This window comes from Canis aureus, chromosome 4 (genome assembly GCF_053574225.1).
Source record: "Canis aureus isolate CA01 chromosome 4, VMU_Caureus_v.1.0, whole genome shotgun sequence".
In the NCBI taxonomy this organism is placed as follows: domain Eukaryota; kingdom Metazoa; phylum Chordata; class Mammalia; order Carnivora; family Canidae; genus Canis; species Canis aureus.
This window is the reverse complement of record NC_135614.1, coordinates 69,852,363-69,878,964: the sequence shown is the minus strand read 5'-3', so window position 1 is coordinate 69,878,964 and position 26,602 is coordinate 69,852,363. Positions and strand designations below refer to the sequence as shown.

The 26,602-nt window shown below is 40.9% G+C and overlaps 1 protein-coding gene across 6 annotated transcripts in view; it reads right to left on the bottom strand.

Annotated features, from left to right (window-relative positions):
- The window catches only part of PLCXD3 (phosphatidylinositol specific phospholipase C X domain containing 3), a 184,400-nt gene extending 165,900 nt beyond the window's left edge, over positions 1 to 18,500 (bottom strand). For 3 of the 6 annotated variants that reach the window (XR_013378589.1, XM_077896107.1, XM_077896108.1), the window contains exon 1: positions 18,146 to 18,492. Coding sequence is in view for 4 of the 6 variants with exons in the window: in XM_077896107.1 (XP_077752233.1) it covers positions 18,146 to 18,248 (103 nt within the window). In the remaining 2 variants the exon portion in view is untranslated. Of the gene's footprint in view, positions 1 to 18,145 lie in introns of all 6 variants that reach the window. The other 3 variants (XR_013378590.1, XM_077896111.1, XM_077896109.1) reach the window with 3 other exon arrangements.
- Between the last annotated feature and the right edge of the window lie 8,102 nt (positions 18,501 to 26,602).

Here is a 26,602-nt window from a genome sequence, read left to right as displayed (position 1 = left end):
CCATGAATTACTATTCCTATGAAGTACTCAACCTATTAGCTACTTTTTAGTTGCTGAAACTGAAGCATGGAGAGATGAAGTAATTTTCCCAAATTCCTGGAGCTAATAAATGGCAAAGCCATGCTGCAAACAAAGATATTTGAAATAAGAACCTGAATTTTTAAACTATGTGTCTCCTGCCTGCATCAGGGAATGGTTATTTCTTGTCATCATTTGTTAATGTCACATGATCTACCCCAAACAGTGCTCCAGCCCTCTGGTACTACACCTGGCTCCAGCCAGCGAGGAGAGGTGTTGGTATTGTCTTGTTTCAATCTCTGCCTTTTCTGGACTTTAGTCATACTGACACATTTCTGCAATTAAATACCAGCTCTGACATCTTTTGTACATGCCATTTAAAATCTGTTATATTGGCTCCTATTTGGATCCTCTTTTTTTGCCTGTGGTTATCCTGTATACTTTTGTTGTAGTCTATCACAAATTTCTCTTTTTTAAAAGATTTTTTTTTAATTTATTTATCCATGAGAGACACGAGGGGAGAGAGAGAGAAAGAGAGAGGTAGAGACACAGACAGAGGGAGAAGCAGGCTTCCCACAAGGAACCCGATGTGGGACTCGATCCAGGATCCTGGGATCACGCCCGGAGCCAAAGGCAGACGCTCAACCGCTGAGCCACCCAGGCGTCCCCTATCACAAATTTCTTATGGAGGCTAGTATATAATAAAACTTCCAAAGTAATTGTGGAATCTAGTATTATCACTATGTGTTGGTTAAATAAGCCACTATGCTGATCACATTTAAGTGACCAACTTACAATTAGAATACAGAACTTAGAAACCTGAGCTGTATTAAAGATAGCAGTTTTTTGTTTCCAAAAATCACAGTCCAATCTAATATTTCTTCAAAGTCTTTAGTATGACCAATCAACTTAGTATGTAAACGTAGAAGAAAACTGGCTGAACATGTAGTGCCATAATGGCTAAAAACTGCTATATAAAACAAATTCTTATTTTACTTTGTTCAATTGTCATGTGTCTTATTCACAAAAATATTGGATATTAGGCCAAGTATAATCTTAAGTAGTGTTCATGGAAACCATTCCTTTGCTGAAATTAACCTATTTTGGGTTAGGACTTTATAAAGAATTCAAATAATGGATTTGCCTTGAATACTTTAGTCGGGTTGCCTTATTTTCAAATTAACTGAACAAAGGTCTTTGTGCAAGATCAGACTCCCCCTACATTGTCATTTATTAGTCAACAAATATTTATTGCACACTGACTGCAGCCCAGACATATTCTGGGTACCTGGAAAGAATGACAAGTTCCTATTCTTAGGAGCTTATATTATTTGAAGTTGACATAATAAATATGTAACTAAAGTTGTTGTTACTATTTAAGCACTACGAAGAGGATAGATTAAGGAATTGTTGGAAAAATTATGAATATAGAGGTAAACTGCATGGCTAGCATGGTCAGGGAATGTCTCCTGAAGAGAGGATATCATTAGAAGAGGAAGAAGGCAGACTGGTGACAATCTGGAGGATGATTCAGATCTCTAAAACAAGAGGAAATCTGGAGGACATGAGGGCCAAAAAAAAAAAAAAGGAAAAGAAAGAAAAGAAAAAGAAAATGGCTAGGATCAGTGCGTAAGGAAAAGGTGGCAGGAGTTGAGGTCAGATTGATAGGGATCAGTAATTTTAGTAAGTACATGCAGAGGATTTTTAACAGGTGAATAATAGTACTGACTGCATTTATACTTTTGAAAGCTACTCTGTGTAGAGGAACAAATCCCTGAGGACAGTGATACGGGTTAGTGGCCTTTGGAGTAGTTCATGTGGGAGGGGACAGTAACCAAATTAGGATTGTAGTATGGAAACAGCGAGAAATGAAAAGATTTGGGATACATTTGGAGAAAGATTCAACAGGAATTACTGTTAGGATGATTTTAGGGTTTGAGGGGGGAAAGTGAAGAATCATTCCAAGGTTTGAGAAACTGATGAACAATGATGCAAAACACTTGGATGAGGAAAACTTCATTAGGAACAAACTGGGCGATGGATGATAAACTCAAAAGTTTTTAGGTCATGTTAAATTTGAGGTTTCAAATGCAAATGATGGGAAGGCAGTGAGATATCTGAGGATAGAGTTCAGCAGAGATGTCTGGCTAATAATAGAAACTTAGGAGTCATCAGCACATATTATCTCAAGCCATTGGTTTATATGGTATCACCTTAGGGAAAAGTATAGCTATAGGAAAAAAAAAGAAAGTGATCAAGGCCTGAGCCCTGGATACCCCAACAGTTCCTTAGATGTAAAGAAAAGGAGGCATAGCCAGCAAAGGTGACCTAAGGGAAATAGGCAGTAAAGTTGAAAAAATAAGGTAGTAATGAGTGACATCAGCAAGATGGCAGAATTGGAACCCCCAAACCCTTCTTCCCCCCATGGAGACACTAATTCAGCAATACATGAATTAATTCCCTTTGTAAATGATCCAGACACCAGTACAGAGGCTCCTGTACCCCACACAAATGTCATACCGACTACTGAAGCCAGTAGGAAACTTTGTGACACACTCTTGCCTTAGTCCCTTCCCTGGCACAGTGCCACATGATTGAGAGTGAACTCCCAGGTTCTCTCTAAAGAGGGAAACATAAGCTTGGACGACACTTCCAATGTTCTGGCTTTCGCAAGGGAAGGGCTTCCCCAGCGACTACCTTCTGCCTCACCTGTCTCATAGCCCTAATGGAAAACCCAGCACATTTGAAATGCCTGGGGGCCACTGAGAGCAAGAAAGCTGGGTGGCTTGTTACTGCTCCACAGAGGCCAATACAGCTTGGGAGACTCGCCCTGAGGAGGTAAGAAGAGTAGAGCATGTGTCCAATGTTTTGGCTTTTCAAGGGGCTACCCAAGGAATGGATTGCTGCCTTGCCTGCCTCTTGATGGGACCTGGCACATTCTATAGATGTCCAAGAACTGTTGAGAACAAAAAAGAGCTAAGTGGCATGATAACAGACATGAGGGAATGAGAGATTATAAGATGCTGGCAGGGTGGAGGTGGGGGACCAGCAAATCCTTCTAATGAAGAATCTACAGACATAAGCCCAGGGAAGACCTATCCACAAAAAAGTTTTAAGAGGCTCTCCAGAATCTCTAGCCAGGTTAATTGTATTTTTGATAATGGCCATCCTAATAGGTATTAGGTGATACCTCGTTGTGGCTTTGATTTGCATTTCCCTGATGATTAGTAAATTTGTGCATGTTTTCATGTACCTGTTGGCCATTTATATGTTTTGGAAAATGTCTATGCAGGTCCATTTTTTAATCAGATTTTTTTTTTTTTTGACTATTGGATTGTGAGGAGTTCTTCATATTTTGGAAATTCACCCCTTATCACAGATACAGTTTGCAAATATTTTTTACCATCTCATAGATTGCTTCATTTTGTTGATTATTTCTTCTGCTGTGTAGAAGCTTTTTAGTTTGATGTAGTCCTGCATTTATTCATTTTTGCTTTTATTTCTTATACTTGTGGTGTCACATCCAAAAAAGGCGTTACCGAGACTACTGTCAAGAAACTTTTTCCCATATGTTTTTTTCTATAAGTGTCACAGTTTCGGTCTTTAATCCATTTTGAGCTAGTTTTTGTGTATGGTTAAGATAGAGGTCCAGTTTCATTCTTTTTGCATGCAAATATCAGTTTTCCCAACATCATTTATTGAAAAGACTATCCTTTCCATTCATCTGTCGTTTTCAATTTCTTTCATCAATGTCTTACAGTTTTCAATGTACAAATCTTTCATTTCCTTGGTTAGATTTATTCCTAAGTATTTTATTGGGGTTTTTTTGTACTATTGTAAATGGGATTGTTTTATTTCTTTCAGAAATTTTGTTGTTAGTGTATAGAAAAGCAACTTATTTTTATATGTTGATTTTGTAAGCTGCAATTTTATTGAATTCATTTATTAGTTCTTTTTTTTTTTTTAATTTATGATAGTCACACACACACAGAGAGAGAGAGGCAGAGACATAGGCAGAGGGAGAAGCAGGCTCCATGCACTGGGAGCCCAACGTGGGATTCCATCCCGGGTCTCCAGGATCGCGCCCTGGGCCAAAGTCAGGCGCTAAACCGCTGCGCCACCCAGGGATCCCTCATTTATTAGTTCTAACAGGTTTTTAGTTGAGCCTTTAGTGTTTCCTACATATAAGATCAGGTATTCTGCAAACAGACAGTTTTCCCTCTTCCTTTCTGATTTGTATACCTTTTATTTCTTTTTACTGTCTAATTGCTGTAAGTAGTGCTTCCATACCTGAATCAATAAGGAATGGTTAGTGTTGGCACCCTTGTCTTATTCTTCATTTTAGAGGAAAAGCTTACAGCTTTCACCAAGGAGTATGAAGTTAGCTCTGGGTTTGTCATTTATAATCTTTATTTTATGTTGAAATATGTTCCTTGCATGCCCAATTTGGTGAGAGAATTTATCATGAAATGGCGTTGAGTTTGTGAAAGCTTTATCTCCATCTATGGAGATGATCAGGTGATGATTTTTATCCTTGATTCTATTAATGTAGTATATCACATTTACTGATTTGTAGATATTAAATTATCTTTGCATCCCAGGGATAAAACTCACTTGATAATGGTGCATGATCCGTTTAATGTGCTGTGGAAAAAAGAAACTTACTTTAGATTTAAGAACACAGATAAGTTCAAAATGACAGGATAGAAAAAGATATTCCATAAAATGGTAGCCAAAAGAGAACAGAGGTAGCCATACCAATAACAGTGAAAATAGACTTTTAGTCAAAAACTCATGAGAGACAAAGAAGGACATTATATAACCACAAAGGGTCAATTCACAAGGAAAATATACAAATTATAAATATACATGTACCTAACACCAGAGTACCTAAATATATGAAATAAACATTGACAAAGCTGAAAGGAGAAATACTCTACTTTGAAATTTCAATACTCTACTTTGAATAATGGATAGAATATCCAAACAGAAGATCAGTAAGGACATAGAGAACTTGAACACTATAGACCAAATGTACCTAGCAGACATATACAGAATATTCCATCCAAATGCAGCAGAATACACATTTTTACCAAGCACACATGAAACATTCTCCAGGATAGATCGCAAGTTAGGCCACAAAACAGATCTCAAGGAATTTAAAAGATGAGAATCACATCAAATGTTTTTAATGTCCATAATGGAATAAAACTAGAAATCAGTAGAATGAAACTGAAAAATTCTCAAATATGTGAAAACAATATATTCTTTAATAACCAATAAGAAATTTGATTAATTTAGGTCAAATAAGAAATTAAAGGAAAATTAGAAAATATCATGGGACAAAGGAAAATGAAGTCACCACACCAAAACATATGGGATACATCAAAAGCATTAAGAAAGATTTATAGCAACAAATTCCTTCATTAATAAAGAAGGAAGTCTTGGGGGTAACTAGGTGGCTCAGTTGGTTAAGCATCTGATTCTTGATTCCAGCTCTGGTCATGATCTCAGCACTGAGATCGAGCCCCACATCAGGCTCATTTCCTGGGCATGGAGCCTACTTAAGAGTCTCTTTCTCCCCCTGCCCCTTCCCCCCACATGCATATGCTCTCTTTCTCTCTTTCTTAATCTTTCTCTTTCTCAAATAAATAAATAAAATGTTAAAAAAAAGAAGAAGAAAGTCTCAAACAACCTAATTCTAGACACTCAAGAAATTAAGAAAAGAACAAATTAAGCCCAAAGTTAGTAGGAGAAAGGAAATAATAAAGATTAGAGAGTAAAATCAATGAAATTGAGAATAGAAAAATAGAAAATAAAACTAAGAGTTGGTTTTTTGAAAATGTAAACAAAATTGACAAGCCTTTAGCAAGACTAAATAAGAAAAAAGAGAAGACTTAAACAAATGAAATCAGAAATGAGAAAGGAGACATTACAATTGAGGCCATGAAATAAAAAGGATTTTAAAAGACTAATATGGACAATTATATGCCAAACTGTATAACCTAGAATAGATAAATTCCTAGAAACACACAGCTGACCAAGACTGAATCATGAATAAACAGAAAATCTGAATAAATCTATAATTAATAAGGTTAAATCAGTAGTCTCAAACCTCTGAACAAAGAAAAGCCAGAGATCAGATTGCTTCACTACTGAATTCTACAAAACATTTAAAGAATTAATACCAATCTTTCTTAAACTCTTCCAAAAAATTAGAGGAAGTAACACTTCCAAACTCATTTTGTGAGGCCAGCATCACTCTGATTCCAAAGCCAGACAAAAATACTACAAGATAATAAAACTATAGGCCAATATCCCTGATGAGTTAAAGATGCAAAACTCCTCAACAAAATAGTAGCAAACCAAACTCAACAGCACATTAAAAGAATCATACACTATAACCAAGTGGGATTTAAGTGAAGAGTGTGAGGATAGTTTAATATTAAAAAAAAAAATCAAGGTGATACATCACATTAACAGAATAAAAGATAAAAAGTACATGATCATCTTCACAGATACAGAAAAACTGCTTGACAAAAACTCAACAACCTTTCATGTTAAAAACACTCAACAAACTGGGAATAGAAGGAAATGACTCTAATGTTAAAAAGGCTATATATGAAATGTCCATGATAATATCATACTCAAAACTAAAAGCTCTTAGGAACAAAGCCAGTATGCCCACTCTTACCATTTCTATTCAACATAGTACTGGACCTAGACACAGCAATTAAGCAAGAAAAATAAGACATTCAAATAGGAAAGAAAGAACTAAAATGATTTCAGCTTACAGATGATATGATCTGATATGCAGAAAACCCTAAAGATAATACACAAAAAACACTGTTTGAATACATTGCAGTTAGGAAAGTTGCAGGATACAAAAATTAATATACCAAAATCAATCTCATCTCTACTTACTAAAAACAAACTATCCACAAAGGAAATTAAGAAAACAATCCTATATAACAACATTAAAAGGAATAAGATATTTAGTAATAAACTTAACCAAGGAGGGAAAAGATCTGTACTCCGAAAACTGTGAAACATTTGTGAAACAGACTGAAGATTCACATAAATGAAAAAACATCCCCTATTCCTCGATGGAAGACCATATTATAACACCCAGACTACACAAACTGATCCATAGATTCTTCGCAATAAGCCTACACATATAAAGTCAACTCACCTTTGATAAGATTGCCAAAAATACACAATGATGAAAGGATAAACTCCTCAATAAATGTGTTGGGAAAACTATGTACCTACATTCAAAAGAATGAAATTGGACCCTTATCTTACACCATACACAAAAATTAACTCAAGGTGAATTAAAGATTTAAACATAAGACCTGAAACAGTAAAGCTCTTAGAAGAAAACATGGGGGAAAGTTTTCTGGACATTGGTCTTGGCAATAAATTCCGGTATAGGAGACCAAGAGCACAGACAACAGAAGGAAAACAGAAAAGTGGGACCACAAACAAAAAAAACTTCCACACAGCAAGAAAGCAATCAAGCAAGAAATAGAGTGAAAAGGCAACCTATAAAGTGGGAGAAAATATTTTCAAACCTTATATCTGTAAGGAATTAATTTCCCACACATATAATTAACTCCTACAACCAAATAGTAAAATACCAAGTAACTCAATTTAAAAATGGCAAAAGACTCGAATAAACATTTTTCCAAAAAAAGATCTACAAATAGCAAACAGGTAGGTATATGAAAAGATGTTCAACATCAGTAATCATCATGGTAATTCAAATCACTACCATGAGATATCACCTCATACCTGTTAGGTCAGTCATTATCAAAGACAAAACAGAAAACAAGTGCTGGTGAAGATATGGAGAAATTGGAACCCTTGTTTACTTCTGGTGGGATTGTAAAATGAAGCAGGTGCTAAAGAAAATAATACAGAAGTCCCTCAAAAAAATTAAAACAGAACTACTTTACAACCTTACAATTCCATATTTGAATATTTATCCAAACAAATGGGGAAAAAAAAGATATCAAAGAGCTATTAGCACTCCCATTTTCATTGTACCATTATTCACAACAGCCAAGATCTAGAAACAACCTAAATGTCCATCAGTGGATGAACAGATAAACATAATATGGAATATACATACGATGGAATATTACTCCGCCATGAAGAAGTAACTACTGTCATATGCTATAACATGAATGAACCTTGAGGACATTATGGTGAGTGAAATAAGCCAGTTACAGAAGGAAAATATATTACATTCAATAGTATCTAAAGTAGTCAAACTCATGAAAGCAAAAAATAGAATGGTAGTTGCCAAGGACTGGTGGGAGGAGGAAATGAAGAGCTGTTACTTGATGGATATAAAGCTTCAGTCATGCAAGATGAAAACATTCTAGAGATATACTATACACCCCTATACTTATAGCTAATAATACTATAAAAACCTGGGTAAATCTCATGTTACATGTTTTTTTAGCACAATTTTTTTTTAAAGTGTCATAAGCCAAAGGAAGAACATGCTTAAGACCAGAAGCATAGGGCAGCCCCGGTGGCGCAGCAGTTTAGTGCCGCCTGCAGCTGGGAGTGTGATCCTGGAGACCCAGGATTGAGTCCCACGTCAGGCTCCCTGCACGGAGCCTGCTTCTCCCTCTGCCTGTGTCTCTGCTTCTCTCTCTCTCTCTTTCTCTGTGTGTCTCTATGAATAAATAAATAAATAATCTTTTAAAAAAAAGTTTATCTTAAAAAAAAAGAAGTGTAGTCAAACACATCAAATGATGCTGAAAGATCAAAGATGATGATAAAGGATTAACCATTAGCTTTGGCAAAATACAGGTCACTGGCAACCTTGATAAAAACAATTTTAGTGCAGTGGTAGGGAAATAATGAGATTAGCATGGGGGAGAGAGAGAGAGAGAGAGAGAGAGAGAGAAGGAAATAATTTCAAGACAGAGGGCATGTTTTTACAAATATCAGGGAGAACTAGTACCATGGAGAGAAAGGTTGGTATGGAAAGAAAGACTGGTATGGAGACAGAGGGCTTTTTCTTTTTTTTTAAACAGGGGCAATAATAATATGTTTGTGTACTGACTAGAGTGATCCCGCAGAGGTAGAGAAAAATAGGGACATAGAAGAGAGAGGGGATGAGTTTGGGAGTAAACTCTGAGGAGATCTGAGTCGGTAGGATCCAGACCACAAATAGAGAAGGTGGACTTAGGAAGGAGTAGATTCAGGAATTTGTCTTACATAAAGAAAATACAGAATATGCACAAACAGATGCAGGTAGGTTGCTGGGTTAATGGTGGGAAACTGAGAAAGTTCTTCTCTGTATTTTTTTATGTAAAATATAAGGTGAGGTCCTAAGTTTAGTGAGGTGGGAAGGAATATTGGTTTGAGGAGCAAGAAGATATATTAAACTATCGTCTCAGAGAACAGAAAAATGAATTTACAGGGGATATGCAAGAAGATATATGGTCAGAAATTTCTAGTGAATTGAGGCATCCAGGCTCAGTAATGTTTAGCCACTGAAGTTTTCTGGGATTGTAATAGGTAAAAAATAGAGGTTAATGAAGTTAAATTTTTTCCAGGTAAGCAAAACAAAAAGGAGTGAGATAAAAGAATTAAGGACATTTTCAAGACTGGGACTCTAATATCAGACCCAAAGAAATTGAGCAGATACAAAGAGAAATAAGGACACGAGGGAGTGATAAGAACTAAACAAAACAGTCCTGTAGCCTTCCCTTCTAGCAACTTTCAAGTCAATCATCCTCTTGACTACCTCCCCCCCACCCCCACCCCACCCCCTACTTCCCACCCCTTCCCCTGGAGAAAAGCCCAGGGCAGGATATGGCAGGAGTGTGTTTAGAGCTAACTCTGCTAAAGGCGGCCCTGGTATCCTTCTCTTCCTCCTTCCTCCACAGAGGAGTGTGGCTTGAGACGTAACGTTGAAGTAAGTTCCCATTTGCCCATTAGAATGTCTTTGAGCACATCTTCCTCTTCACCACCCAACAAGCCAGAGGGAACTTCCAGGAAAGCCTAGCAGGCAACTAAAATTGCCATTCATCATAGTCCACTTTTCTTCATGAAATTAATTCTCCAAGTGAATCAAGAAACATAACCATCATTTATAACATTGACTAAGGATAAACATGGCTGCTTCCTAAAAATTAATTCACAGGAAGAATTCTACGTGAAACATAGTGTTAGCTGGCATTTAAGATAAAGTGGTAACAGAGCTGTCCATTCCCGGGTTTGTGATGAAATATAGGAACATTACAAGAGCACATCTAAGGAATCAATGTGCCATCTGCTTCAGTACCTGGTCTCCGGAGGTGACTAATCCTGGCTGCTTCTCAAAAATGTTTAACCATCTCCTCCTGCCCCTCTTCCTGACCTATCTTCCTCTCTTAATAGAGCATAATAAAAGCATATGGCTCTGGAGAAAGCTTCTGGAAGCAGAATTCCATCTGAAACATGGTAAATTTCTCTCTTCACTCTTCCCTGCCTTCTGGAATATATAATTTTGATATTTTTCTGGCCTTCAGTCTTCTAAGACAGATCCTAACCCCACCCAGAGAAAGAGAAATAAGAGAATATATAAGTTTCTTGTGGGTTCAAATGCTGCATCTAGAAGTTCCTTGAATACCCATTAGGGTTTTCCAAAACTAACGCTTTAAGGTAAGAGACAGCATTGTTGATCATAATAGGTAAAAATTTCTAGATTAACAGAGCTGACCCCTTTGATCAACATTAGTTAAAATGTGTGCATATATAGGCATGTATGCATGAGATTTAACATTTTCTTTAAGGCTCAGAGTTCATCTATTACCCTACTATTCTGCTTTTAAACAATGGAGGTGTTAGCGATTACTTTAGGTCTGTCAGTTTATTTGGCTCTGTGTTGTCCCAGGCTGCTCACCAGGAATAATAATATGGATCCCACCCATATTCCGACTCTGGACCTGTCTGGAGATAGGATTAATTAGGTAGCATCCACCAGAGGTCTACTTATAGTGCGGGGGGGGGGGGGGGGGGGACAAGTTTCTTGGAAAAGTAGTAAAGCCAATACACACTACATATGTGTACACACACACAAATAGGCGCACACAGAGAGTGGGCTAAAATTGAGAATAATGCAGAGTACAGAACAAAGTCTATCCCACATATTATCCTCTCTCCAGTCCTCATAAACTCATACCTCAGTTAGGGCACAACAACAAAAGAATCCATATAAATTCAAAAAGCTCTTTGGCTGAGATCCATACTAGGCACCAAGATTGAAGGGTTCTATGAGTGTTGGCACTCACAGCTCTAGCAGTGACGGCAGACAAGATCAGAAGTGGGTATCCACAGCTTCCACAAAGGAGAACCCAGCTCTGGGAACCTTTGACCACAGCAGAATCCAGGGACCTTGTTACACACTAACATCCTCATTGTTGGGTCTCTGCAGATGTAGCACGGGCCCTGGTGGGACTGCCAACAGCAGTGGTATTTTAGGTATACAAATTATGGAAGCACACTTCCTCTAGATGTCCCATCAGCAAAAGTGACAACTTTTCAAGGCTTCCCTGAAATAGGAAGGAAGAAAAATGGCAGATACCATGTATATGGTAGTCCCCAAAATTGGCTTATAATGCATACTTAAGAATTTGTGGGCAGCCCAGGTGGTTCAGCAGTTTAGCGCTGCCTTTGGCCCAGGGCCTGATCCTGGAGACCCAGGATCGAGTCCTACATTGGGCTCCCTGCATGGAACCTGCTTCTCCCTCTGCCTGTGTCTCTGCCTCTCTCTGTCTCTCATGAATAAGTAAATAAAATAAAAAAAAAAAAAAAAGAATTTGTCCAGAGATTTCTAGAACTACTTGGAAATCCATTGAAGAGGTGCTTGGGAAAGGCCAAAATGGACAATTTAACATGATTCTGATTTTACTCTGGGCAGGGTTTAGGAACACCTACCTTCTGTGTCCGTGCGTCTTCATTTCTTAGCCTTTGCTCATGAATATTCCCTATGTTACTAATGATGTATGGCACCCAACAGTCTCATTCCTCTTCTTTGTAACCACGCTTTCCATTTTGATTGGGTGGAGTTGGAACTAAATATGAGAAACTCTAAGTAAAGACATGAGAAATTTTCTTAAGGGTGTGTAAGCCTTAACATACAAACATTGTGTTATCCATTTTAGCAAATTGAGGGGTTTTTTAATGTTTGGGATACTGATTACACTCAATAACTACAATTCAAGTAAGTGAGTTATGACCACATTTATGTTTCTATTCCATTCTACGTCAATGGTGCTTCAAATAAATGAGGTATAGTTTGCAAATACAAGATTGATCATTTCCTTTTTAATAAAAAAATCAACTTACTGTTTACCTTTGTTTTTGATGGCTTTCTGATGCTGATTATTAACACATTTGCCTTCATAATACCACTGTTGCTCAAGAGCAATATTGAAGTTTAGCTTCTAGATAAATTGAATGACTCTATAGCCTATAAATACAACAATACTAACTGGGCCTGTACAACAAAGAATGAGACCAAATGGACAAAAAACCAACACAGGAATGTTTCCTAAATTGCCATTAGTGACCGACCACTAGCATCACCAAATAGGCTGATTTTAAGTGCTGTTGATGGCTGATAGCAGTACTTTAAGGATATGAGGGGAAAGGTTTTACATTTATCACAGCGACCTAATTTGAACACTTAGGTAGCAATTAAGTCACATTTATGTTCAAGGTGCATGATGAACTATAATATGAGTTATCAGTATGTTCCCAACCTGGGCCATTAGCCTTGAGTCAAATACTCACATTCTGGCTCTAAGCCTGATTATAAATTTGAACACTCATAAATAGACTGCATGGTCCAAAAGAAAGAGCTTAGTCAAAGATGTATATTTAAATTTGGCTCTGTCGCTTACATAAAGGTTCCCCATAGAGCTACCCTAAAGCAGTGTTTTTCCAACTTTAAATGTGCATAAAAGTCACCTAGGGATCTCGTTAGATGCCTATCCTGATTAAACTGGCCTGAGGGGTGGAGTCTGAGGTACATTTCTACCTCCCCTGGTCCCTGGACCAACTTTGAGTGGCAAGGCCTCGGAGGTTTATTGATAGAACATGTAGAAAAAAGTGTGTGTACATGGGAAAACATTTTGTAAGCTGTAAAATGGCATCAGTATCACTTTATATTAATAGGTGGTGATTCAGTTCAACTCATCAAGAAAAAAATCCTAGAATAAATGATGTTCCACATATTTTAATTTTTCCTTTTTTAGCAAAATCAAAAACAAAACAGGGAATGGGAAAGACAACACAAAAAAGGTATTCATCCTAAACAACTTTGCTGCTTTTTGGTTGCTTTTAAAGATTAACTTCAGCATCACCGTCCTGACTGAAATGATGAGGAAAAAACCCCAACCCTGCTTTTTATTTTTTTTTCCAACCCTGCTTTTTAAAAGAAATTTGTACAATTAGACCCAATCCTAGATTTGTCCTGTAGATGGTCTCATCCCAATCAAAATAGAAATAGTAAGTTACAAGGAAAAGGAAGACAGCTGGCTCCAGAAATACTGGAACATGAAAAGATTGTTGGGAGGAAAGAAACGAAAAAGTAATAAGAGACACAAGAACACAGAAATCAGAACTGTAATAAACATCTAGTTTCTCTAAGTGAAACTGCTCTTTTTCATTGCCATTGGCATTTTCTGGAAGAAATGAACAAAATCGCCAAGTGTAACTATTGATTTCCAAAGCATTTCTGTGTTCCTTATCTAAAGTACAATCAACAATTCCTGTTTAAGTGGCAGTTCGAAAACTGACCCCTGACCACAGAGGACAAACAGGGGACCAAAGAAGGAAGCAGGCCACCCCAGAGTGGCATGTGGCAGGCTTAATAAGCAAGGGAACCTACATACAAGGCTTGTCTTGGGTGGCCACAGGAAGAGTCCATCTTCACACCCACCGACCGGAGGAATCTTAAGAGTTTATATAGAGGCAGTGCCTGGGCTTGGTCACGTGTAGTACTGCCAGATGGTCTCAATAACAACTTACTCTCTTAAGGCGGTGTCCTTGGAAAGAGCTCCAACTGTGGGAACAGTGGGTGATCACAGTGCCAAGGGTAGGGAGGGTGTGAGGAGCTTCTGATTGCTGGGGGTCCATCTTTAGGGTCAACTGGAGGTCTCGGCCCCTCCATGAACTCCAATACCGAGGAAACATACACTCTCTCTGAGTCCCAATACCACAATAGCTTGGCCAATCTTTCATTATCATAGGGTCAGTTTGCTGTCTTCTGTGAAGATTTTCATCGCCTATCAGAAAAGGTATGGAGAAGCCCTCCCATGGAATAAAAAATCCTTCCTGGTCTTTCAGATTTTGGATAGAACGATTCCCTACCGTATACCCAGATCACCAACACCTTACCCACACCAAGCAAAAAGCTTGCTTCCTCCCATGATGGATCTCTTTACCACGGTTCTGGAGGTGCCAGGATTATAGGGTTAGAACTCTCCTGCAAAGATGCCAGAAATTGATCAGCCTCACTTTCACCTGAATTTTACCATTTGTCTTCCCGCCTCCATTTCTGTCTATTCTCTCTCACCTGCCTGTCGTGACAGGAAGCATCACGCATAACCCAAATGCCAGGATATTGTTTAAAAAACATATATGAATGAAAATTTGGTTTGGTGTCATCAGAGACTGGAAGAAATGACGAATGACATTAAAATCTGAGTAACTGTCTATGTATTCTGACAGCACCATGACTTTGAAAGATAAACTGGAAGTAAAACTACTAATACAGATTACTAACTTAATCCCTTAGGCCAGTCAATACCAAATCATGAGGCCATTTAAATGCAAAACAGCTGGGCAGCCCCAGTGGGGTGGCGCAGCGGTTTAGCACCCCCTGCAGCCTAAGGCATGATCCTGGAGACCCTGGATCGAGTGCCACGATGGGCTCTCTGCATGGTGCTTGCTTCTCCCTCTGCCTGTGTCTCTGCCTCTGTGCGTGTGTGTCTATGAATAAATTAATTAAAAATCTTTAAAAGAAATAAAATAAACAACATTTCTGGTAGCATTCAAGATGCAGACTGCAGACACTTGAGAAATGTTTCGAGAAGCCAGAACAGTACGCATGGTGGGGAATATCCCACACCTGCAGATTGTTCTTTGCACTAGCCCCGGGTAATCTGGGTCAGCTGCCCCAGGTGGGTGGCCTCTTAATTAAGCAGCTCTTCTCTCTCTGGTTGCTTCACCTAAGAAAACCTGAACTTTGAGGATGACCGAGCAGTCATTCCCTTCCACAAAAACACTTGCATGGTGCATCAGGAGTGGTTTTAAATGGTGGAGATAATTACTTAATTCAAGCTGTAGCAACTGGCCAAGTAAACATGTAGCAGCCAGGAAGCTATTAGCATGATTTTAAGGCAATTATTCCATTAGTGTTTAATAGTCTCCAATTAGCCTTCTCTATCAAAGTTTGAATGTCTCTTTTCCTCCAAAAATTCTCACAGTTGAATAATGCAGAAAAGTACCAAACCCATTTTTACACCTAGATTTATATATATGAATTTACCAAACCAACTTTACAAAATCATGGGGAAATTCAGGGATGTAGATTTGGTGAAATGATTTTTTTTTTCTTCTCAGAAGTACTGGGGCTAAGAATGGGAGGCCTTGCAGGAGATTCATATTAAGAAGGGCTGGGAAAGCAGTGAAAGTTCCCACTGCAATCAATGCCACAACCCCTCTTAGTATTATACTCAAAATGAATCCCATGCAAAGGCTTCCATTCTTACCCCCAACGCCTCTACTGGGAGACACGCAGAATATCAAAGTCTCTGACCTCAGGAAAGAAAAGGAAAATTGCCCTGTATCCTGCTAATGCCTAGTTCCTTGTCCCCTCACCCTGGTTAGTAGCTGTTGCTACTGAGCTACCCAGATACAAACCGCAATGCATTTCCCTCGAAAATCCCTAGGAGGGGCGGCCTGGGTGGCTCAGCGGTTTGGCACCTGCCTTTGGCCCAGGACGTGATCCTGAAGACCAGGGATCGAGTCCCATGTCAGGCTCCCTGCATGGGGCCTGCTTCTCCCTCTGTCTGTGTCTCTGCCTTTCTCTGTCTCTCTGTCTCTGTCTCTCTCTGTCTCTCATGAATAAATAAATAAAATCTTTAAAAAACGAGAAACTTAAAAAAAAAAAAAAAGAAAATCCCTAGGAGACTTTCCCTAAGGACCATGTAAGGGGTCAGATCACTGATCTGAGGGTAAATCATTTGCCTTTACTAAGCTGCAATTTTTATATCTATGAAATGGAGTTCGTAGTACCAGCACTGCCTCCTTCATGAGGTTTGGGGAGGGGTTTGGTGATCTGAAAACTGAAGAATTACAGAAATATTATATAGATTCTGACATAGCATCATACCATCCCTCAGAACTAGCATTGTGAACGCGGGCTTTTAAACTCCCTAGGTATCTGGCAAGTCACCCCTCAGAAGGCTGGCATCAGAATCCTTGCCTGTATTACCTTTGATGTGTACGGAAATGCTCAGGTGAGATCCTATGAAAACAACTGCCTAAAGACCAAGTAAAAAGGAAGAGGATAGGAGCGCCTGTGGAAGGGAGAGTGAAATTTCGCCAACAAAGTTGGGTACTTCCTACTGTCTCCTTCCAAAGGCCAATCCCCAGGCTCACCCAGGTAGCAGAGTAAGTGCAAAGTGGGGAGGCTGGGCGGTTCTTTCCCTTGGAGATACTTGGGCTCTCGGGAAGCTACCTTTTGAGAAATGAAAAGGGCAAAAGGAGACAAATCCTTCCTTCAGGGGTTGGCGCTCAGAGTGCAGCCTGTGCCTGTCCTCGCAGCCAAACATCACTTGACTAGACCAGTGATTTGAGTTACTGATCAATTCCAGCGCTGCTGGTTGGGAGCCTGTTGGGATTTTTCAAAGGAATCCTTCTCCCCCCGCCCCCCCCCCCCTTATCCTGTCTTCCTCCAGTGGCTGAGAGGGGGCGCTGGATGGGGTGGTAGATGACGAGGAGACAGACCAGAAGGTCGAACTTGATAACCCGCTGGGCTCGGGGCGGGGGGTGGACTACCTGTGGGTCAACCGCCCTCTAGCCTAGCCGGGTCCTGGGAGAACCGGCCGTCTGCACCCTCAGCCCAGGTGAAAAGCCAAACCGGTAGGGACGTGCGGCCGTGTCCCCGGCTGTCACCCAGCACCGCTCCCGGTCTCGGGCACACCTGAGCTGGGGGCCGGTGCGCGCTCCCGCCCCAGACACCTGCCGGGTCCCCCGATGCCAGCCGCGCGCGCCGGGCTGCAGCCTCCGGATCCGGGCGGCCTTGCCCCGCCTTGTCCCGACCTCCTCCTGGGCTGTCGGGACGCTCGCACGACCCCGTCTCCCCCCGGGTCGGCCCGCCAACCGCAGCCCTCCGCCGCTGCCCCCGCAGGGTCCCGAGCCACTGCAAGGCTGCGCCCTCCCGACCCCGGCGCCTCCAGCACTTGGCCGGGACCCAGACGGCGAGCGCCCGGCCCGGCCCGGCCCGGCCGGGAAGCGGCGCCCCCGCCCCCGCCCCGTCCCTCCGGCGGCCGGTCAAGGGCAGCGATCCCGCCGCCGCGGGTCCCTGAACTTTCCTCGCTCTTCGCGAAGCGCTTTGTGCCTTTCACGGAGACTCGGGGCGAGTGTGAACGCCTCGGCGCGGTCTGACCGCGAAACCTCCCGAAGACGCTCGACTCCGCCACCGGGATGGAGGGGTCGGAGGTCCCGCGGCGGCAGCCGGGCCCTCGGGACAGCGGCTCGCGCTGCCCGCGCCCTGTCGCCCCGCAGACCCGGCAGCCGCCCTCGCCCCCAAGTCTGCGAGGGCCACGGCGGGAGGGGCGCGGGGAGCTGCCCCCCCCCCCCCCGCCCCAGCCCTGCCGCGCAGCCTGGCAGCTTCCAGAGCCCAGCGCACAGCAGTCACCTTGACTGGCCGCGCCGCGGGCCCCAGAGGTTCGCCGGGCGCCGAGGCCCGAGGGCGGCCGGGCCGGACACCCTCCCCTGGGGGCCGCTTTCCCTCCCCGGGGGCCGCCAGGCAAGTTGGGGCTCCGCGGCGGAGGGCGCAGGGCACAGGGCGCGGAGGGGGAGCGCCCCGCCGGCTCGGCGCGCCTACCTGGGATGGCCAGATTGGTGAGCGGGATGCTGTGGATGCTCGCGGGCAGGGCGGCCATCCAGTCGGCGAGTCGGAGCTCGTTCTTCCCCTGGGACGAGGCCATGGTGCGGGTCGGCGTGGCGCGCTGGCGCCCGGCTCCCGGCTCCCGGCTCCCGGCTCCCGGCTCCCGGCTCCCGGGCAGGCTGGCAGCTGCGGCCGCGAGTCCCCGCCGCGCTCGGGCCCCGCCGAGTTACCCCCGGCGCGGCGCCACACCCACAGGATGGCGCAGACACATGCTAATTTTAATAATTATTCAAAACACCCCCTGCTCCCCCGGAGCCTCCGCCAGACTCCGCCGGAGCTTTTGTTCCCGGCGTCCGCGCTCGCTCCCCGCGGTGCGCGCCCTCCTCCCGCCCCCCCCGCCCCCCGCGTCTCCGCCCCGCCCCGCCCCGCCCCGCCCCGCCCCGCCCCGCCGTTCCGCAGCGGCCCGCGCCTCGCCTCGCCTCGCCTCTAACTTGGTTCACCCAGACGGGGGTTGCTCGGCCCTCTGGGGTCACTCCCCGGTCCCGCCTGGGGGAAGGCCGCCTCGGGGGTGGACCTAAAATGCCTCGGGACGCGGTGCGGCATCCTGGGCTCTCAGGACTTCGCATCCTCAGCCGAGAGCTTTGCTTTCCGTCCGCTACAACAGGTTGCGCCCCTGCTCAGCCGGGGCCACTGCGCTGCTCGTGGCAAAATGGGGGTCCTGAATCACCCCTCGATCTTTGGAGTAGTTGGCAAGTGTGCAAAGAGCAGGCAATCCTAGTGATCCCTGCTTGATCCCTGGCACCCTGTTCCAGACTCTGCAAGGTGAAGAAGCACTTCAACCCCTTCGTTTCCTGGACGGTGCAAAACCTGTGCCTGCTATGGAGAGAGCTGCCTGTGTCCTCTCCGTGTCGGTTTTTTTTTTTTTTTTTCGTGGCACTCCGGACAAGGCTAGGGCCCGATGCTAGAAGCAAATCACATTTCCCAGCGACATACTGTAATTATTGCCAGTAGCATTTGGTGGAATTTATTTGGCAACATTCAAAATGATTTATGCCATTGTCTGATTTTTTTTTTTTTTTTCATTTCTTGGCAGACTGGAGAGATTGTGTCTCTCTCAGGAGAAATCACTCATTGAGCCTCCAAAGAACTGTCTTGGTCCACCTGCTTTCAGATGAGAGAGAGAAGGGAAATCGTGTTTTACAAATGTGATGAGGCCAGCGGTGGCCTGAGGAATGTATAAGCAGTACAGTGAAAACAGGCTAGGTCTTTGCAACCCAAAGAATGTAGAGGCAGTGGTGTGTAGATCCTGTTCCTAAGTAAATGCTGTTGGGTTGGGGCGATGAGAACAAGGTAGGAGAGAGCTATAAAACCTGGGAATGATCATTTCGTTTCAGCAAACCCTACAGTACTAAAAACCACAACTAAAGGTTGCTTATTGTATGAGGATTTGGGGTTCACAGAGTATTTACTCCAAATGGGATGCACTATGCAAAAGATGGGGAGAAGAGATCATTCCTCATCCTTGTGATCAAAATTTCCATTGCTTCCTAGAATCAATTCATAGCTTCGAGAGAACATGGTAGGGTTATCTTTAAGAAATGTCCTAGGATTTTTTTTTTCCCTGGGGTAAATCTTCATATTCTTGCTAGCCCAGTAGGAGCCCGCAAAACCTTCTGATTAGAATGAGAATTTAGCTTGCTGTAAGATTCTAGGTCAAGAGACCTACAAATACCACTCTTCTGACTAATATTGGTGTTCTGCTGGCATCGTGGGAGGGCCGTGCATGAGGAGAGAGCTCAGATCTGGGAATCAGTTGCTCTGTCTCAGAATAGTTGGGGCAAGTCTTCTTGTGTCTGCCAGCCCTGGTTATCTCCATTATAAAATGGTGATAATAACTCAGAGATTCGTGGTGAAGCTTCCAGGAAGGAGTGTATCTGAAAAAACTTTGTTATCAGCAAAGCATCACACAAAATGTGAGATGTATGTCTATTAAGATAACATATGTTTATTTCCCTCATTGCCGTTTCTATCCTCACAGAGCATTCATCTTCAAAAGAATGAAATAATTATTGGATTTTGGGGATATTTTAAAACAAAATACACTTTAAAAACGTGGCCTGGGTGAAATTAGTCAGTCGGAGAAGGACAAACATTATATGGTCTCATTCATTTGGGGAATATAAAAAATAGTGAAAGGGAATAAAGGGGAAGGATAAAAAAAAATGAGTGGGAAATATCAGAAAGGGAGACAGAACATGAGAGACTCCTAACTCTGGGAAACGAACTAGGGGTGGTAGAAAGGGAGGTGGGCAGGGGATGAGGGGTGACTGGGTGATGGGCACTGAGGGAGACACTTGATGGGATGAGCACTGAGTGTTATTCTATATGTTGGCAAATTGAACACCAATAAAAAATAAATATATTATTTACTTCCTTCTTTTGGCTTTAGGCTCCATTTACTATTAAAAAAAAAAGTGCCCTGTTCAAGTGTGTTGAACTTATGTGTCTCTAAAAGGTTTGTGAAGCTTTTTTTTAATGAAACTACTTTAAATGTTGAGGAACGTTGTCTCTATAAAGAATTGTACACTTGCCTTTTGGTGAAGCAACAATCCCTCCCCTGTTTTATCTGCTTTAAGTTTCAGAATTTCTAATATATTGGTTTTGCATGAAATTTCACATTTCTCAGCATGCAACCCACCAGAAAAGACAGGGCTGGAAGTTGATAATTCTGGATTTCTTTCCCAGCCTTATAATCAATATTGTAGGCAATTTTATGACCCAGTTTCCCCATCTCTCTATTACCAGCTCTGCCATCACTTACTAAATGACATTAAGAAGATCATGTAATTTCACTGGACTTTAGTTATCCCACTGTATTAGTTATGATTCTCTAGAGAAATATACATATTATATATATTTATTTATTTATGAGAGAGAGAGAGAGGGAGCAAGGGAAGGAAAGAGAGGAAAAGATAGAAGGAGAAGGAAGAGACAGATTTACCTTAAGGAACTGGCTCATGTGATTGTGAGGGCTAGAAAACCTGAAAGGCAGGCCAGTAGGCTGGGAACTCAGATAGGATTTCTATGTTGCAGCCTTGAAGAGGAATTCTTAGGAAACCTGTCCCAGTTCTTAAGACCTTTAACTGATTAGACGAGGCCCACCACATTATAGAAAATAATCTGCTTTAACCAAAGTCAAATAACTATATATGCTAACCACATCCACAAAGACCTTCACAGCAACATCTAGACTAGTGTTTGACTAAGCTACTGGGCATCATAGCCTAACCAGTTGATGCATAAAATTAACCATCACAATCAACTGATAAACTAAACTAGAAGTTGTTACTGACTTCTAGGGCCCCCTGTGACTCTATTATTCTACAGCTCTGTTTCCTTTGGGATTCTTTCTCCTGTGTATAGTTGCTGGAAATAGCAAGAGGAGGAATGAAAATATTTCCCTTGTTTTTGTTTTGTTTTGTTTGTTTGTTTTTACTCTATCCAGACAACTCAAGGTGTGGAATAAGATTTTCATGTCTACATGCTACAGCATGAATGAGCCTTGAGGCCATTATGTGGAGAGACATGCTCCGGTCACAAAAGAATGTGTACACTTATCTGAGATATTTAGAAGTAGTCAAAATCATAAAGACAGAAGGTAAAATGGTGGTTTCCAGGGTCTTGGGAGAGAGGAAGGAATAGGGAGTTATTGTTTAATGAGTATGGAGTTTCAGTTTTACAAGATGAAAGGAGTTCTAGAGATGGATGGTTGGTGATGATTGCACATTATGAATGGCTTAAATACCCTTGATATATACACTTTGAAATGGTTAAAGGGCGCCTGGGTGTCTCAGTTGGTTGAGCATCCAATTCTTGGTTTCTGCTCAAGTCATGATCTCAGGGTTGTGAGATCGAGTCCCATATTGGGCTCCATGCTCAGCAGGGAGCCTGCTCAAGATTCTTTCTCTCCTTCTGCCCCTCCCCTGGCTCTCTCTTTCACACACACTCTCTCTCATATAAATAAATCTTTAAAAAAGAGAAGTGGGTAAGATAGTAAATTTTACATTATGTATATTTCACCATAATAAAAAAATAGGAAAAATTAATGTGCCAATATAATATATAATAAGTCAATACGTACAATGAGCCAATAAATACATAATGAGCCAAAAAAAAAAAGATTTTCATGTCTACAACAGAAGTGAGAAAATACCAAAGATTTTTAATTGTGGTGTCAATAATAGCTAATCTTAAAAAAATGTTTTAAGCATAAGTGGAAAGAGCAAAATGACTTGTTGCAGTGCTTTCATGCTACTTTTAAAACTTTCATGTGTATAATCCTTAGCTCTTCATCAAAATCACACTGTGCCCAGTTTATAAACATTACTACTTGTTTGTTTGGAACATTTCCTTACTTCATAGCCACTTCCACTCTTAAACATAAATGGCTCTTTCTTCCTAGAAATAACCCCATACTTATATGGTCAGTTAATCTATGACAAAGGAAGCAAGAATATACGCTGGGGAAAAGACAGTCTCTTCAGTAAATGGTGCTAGCAAAACTGGATAGCTACAAGCAAAAGAATGAAACTGGACCACTTTCTTACACCATACACAGAAATAAACTCAAAATTAAAGACCTAAATGTGAGACCTGAAACCATAAAACTCCTAGAGGAAAATATAGATAATTTCTTTGACATTGGCCTTGGCAACATTTTTCTAGATATATCTCCTTGGGCAAGGGGAACAAAAGCAAAAGTAAACTCATGGGAACCACACTAAAATAAAAAAGCTTTTTCACAGTGAAGGAAACCATCAACAAAACAAAAAGGCAACATACCAAATGGGAGAAGATATTTATAGATGGTACGTTTGACAAGGGGTTAATATCCAAAATGCATAAAAAATTTATACAACTCAGCACCATAAAAAAAGCCAATCAAAAACTGGGCAGAAGACCTGAATAGAGACATTTTTCCAAAGAAGATATAGAAACGGACACATGAAAAGATGCTCAACATCACTCATCATCAGGAAAATGCAAATCAAAACCACAAAGAGGGGATCCCTGGGTGGCGCAGCGGTTTGGCGCCTGCCTTTGGCCCAGGGCGCGATCCTGGAGACTCGGGATTGAATCCCACGTCAGGCTCCCGGTGCATGGAGCCTGCTTCTCCCTCTGCCTGTGTCTCTGCCTCTCTCTCTCTCTGTGTGTGACTATCATAAATAAATAAAAATTTAAAAAAAAAACACAAAGAGAGATCACCTTACACTTGTTATCAAAACGACAAGAAATAACAAGTATTGACAAGGAGGTGGAGAAAAAGGAACCCTCATCCAACTGTTGGTGAGAATGTATGTTGGTACAACCACTGTGGAAATCAGTATGGAGGAGCCTTAAAAAAATTAAACATAGAAATACCATATGATTCAGTAATTCCACTACTGGGTATTTATCCAAAGAAAATGAAAACATTAATCCAAAAAGATATATGCACCCCTATGTTTACTGCAGCATTATTTTTGGTAGCCAAATAATGAAGCAACCCAAGTGCCCACTGATAGATAAGTGGATAAAGAATTTGTGGTATAATGTAATATACCGCATGTATATTAAACCATATATATAGTATAATAGATTATTTCATAGTTAACAAATGAGATTTTGCCATTTGTGACAACATGAATGGAACTAGAGGATATTATGCTAAGTGAAATAAGTCAGAGAAAGAAAAATACAATGTGATTTAACTTATAGTGTGATCTAAAAAACAAAACAAATGAACAAACAAACAAAAAAGCAGACTCTTAAATACAGAGAACAAACTGATGGTTGCCAGAAGGGAGGTAGGTAGAGAGTGGGTGAAATAGGTGAAGGAAATTAAAAGATACAAAATTCCAGTTCTAAAATAAATAAATAAATAAGGGGGTGAAAAGTACAGCATAGAGAATATAATAAATAATATTGTAACAATGCTGTTTGGTGACAGGTAGTGACTACACTTATCATGGTGAGCACTCAGCAATATATAGAATTATAGAATCAAGGTGCTGTACACCTGAAACTCACATAACATTCTATGTTAATCATATTTCAATTGAAAAAGTAAAATATATTAGAGGAAAAAATATACATGGCTCTTTGCTATGTGTTTTCTCTCGGTAGTTCACAGTATTTCCTAATTGCTGGAGATATATGTATTTTATTTTTACAATTAAATTGTCCTCAAATTATGTTCTGAAAAACAAAGATTCTTCTCAGCCAGGAAACATTAGGACACATTTGAGCTGTACAATATTTTAAAAGACGAACTCTGTTTAATGATCTCAGCCGGATCATTAAAAAACACAGTGTTTGGAAATATATGTGTATAGAGTCAAACTTGAAGAAAAGGAGTATAAAAGGGCAAGGAAGAACCTTTGTAAAAGTAACTATTAATAATCAGTGCTGCTTTACTATTCTCTACAATATTCCATTCAAAGAACTTTATTGTATTTTGAGTATAAAAATGCTCTCTGTACTTAGTTCAAAGTAGGTAAAAAGCAGTGTCCCCCACTTCCCTCCACCATCTTAACCCTACAGTATTCAGTCTTTTCTCTTCTCTCTTTGCCCATGTCTGCACCTTATGTGCCAGCCCAGAAGCAGCTAATTAGCACCCACTGAATGTAATCTAGAGGCTGGAATCACAGGCTCTGGCATCTGAAGGCCTGGATTCAAATCCATGTTTTCCTGCTTCTTGGTTTCCTGACTCAAGTGTGAAGAGAAAGTATTTCCTGAACTCAAGTGTGAAGAGAAAGTGGGAAGACGGAAGGCATTATGAAGCTTAAATGAAGTGGAGAATTTAAAGTTTATTGAACAGAATGGGAACTCAGTAAAGTGTAGTTTATAGTTATGCCTCTTACCACCCCTGTGGAATGCACTTCTTGCTTTTTTCTGGCAAAATTCTTCCCATTCAAACTCATCTTTGCTACTCCCCTTCCTATCCATAGTAGAGGTAATCTCTTTTTCTGCACGCCCACTGCAGTTTGTTTATAGCTATCTTGTGTGTTCTAATTCTGCATTTAGTCTTAAAGCATTATGCAGACAGGGATGGTGCTGATATCCTGTAATGCCTCTCACAGTACTAAGGCATAAGGGCTTGTAATAATTATTCATTTACTCACTTCATAAATATTTCGTGAGTATCTCTTATGTGCTCTGTCCTAGAGAGAGAAGATAGAGCAGCAAGTCCCTGAACTTGTTTCCAGCAGATAGTGGCAAGTGACAGCTTAATGGCTGAATAAAGAAATGACAAGGCTGTATCTCTCGCCTTGATGTCAATAAACCTCCCTTAGCATGCCTATCTTTTAGCACCCCATTGAGTACCAAAAGACTTATAACTTAGTTTTGAAAATACATTTTGAAAGAAAAATTGGTTCAAAATTGTTCTGCATCTCTATCATTTCCCCTAATCTGTCCCATCCCTAGTACTATTTCGGTAAAGTCAGTGATGACACTTAGAAATAACATGATGTAGATTTTGAAGGACTATCACTAGCAAAACGTTTGATTTCTTTATGGCATGGGAGTTGCTAGAGGTGGAGGGTAGCCTGGGAAGGAAGAGATTCCTGTAGGTTCATGCGCAGAATCAAAAAAAAAAAAAAAAAAATTCCAAAACATTTTCACTCATCCTTGCTTAAAAAAAAAAAAAAATGATGACTATAATCACACCAGTGTTTATAGCAACATTATTCACAATTGCTAAAAGGCATTGACAGATGAATGTCTATAGACAGATAAATACTTAAAATGTGGTATAATCACACGATGGAATATTATTCAGCCTTAAAAAAGAAATTCTGACCCCTGCTACAATATGGATAAACTTTGAAGACATTATGCTAAATGATATAAGCCAGACCCAAAAGGAACAACTATTATGTGATTCCACTTATATCAGCTACCTAAAATAGTAAAATATGTAGAGAAAGAAAGCAGAACTGTGGTATCAGGCAGGGGCTAGGGAAATGGAGAATGAAGATTATGATTTAATGGGTATACAGATTCAGTTTAGCATCATGAAAAAGTTCTGGAGATGGATAGATAGTGATGTAGCTATAGTGATGTAGCTATACAACAATGTAAATGTACTTAATGCCGCTGAACTATATACTTACGAATAGTCCAGATGGTAAATTTTATGTTATGTACATTTTAACATAACAAGAAAACCCTTATGACCAATGACTGTCATCAGAAGCACCATAGTTGTTCCATCACCTATAAAGTTCCCATTATAATCATCTAGTAAGTTTATCTTCTAGCCAATGATTACCAGGAACATACCTGAAATTATATAAATTGGGTTTATTACTTTTTGTTGTGAGGAAAAACACACATCATGGGAACCTTAGAACATCTCCCCGAGAAGGGGAGCGAAATTATAAAATTTGCTCTTCTGTTATGCGATTTGGG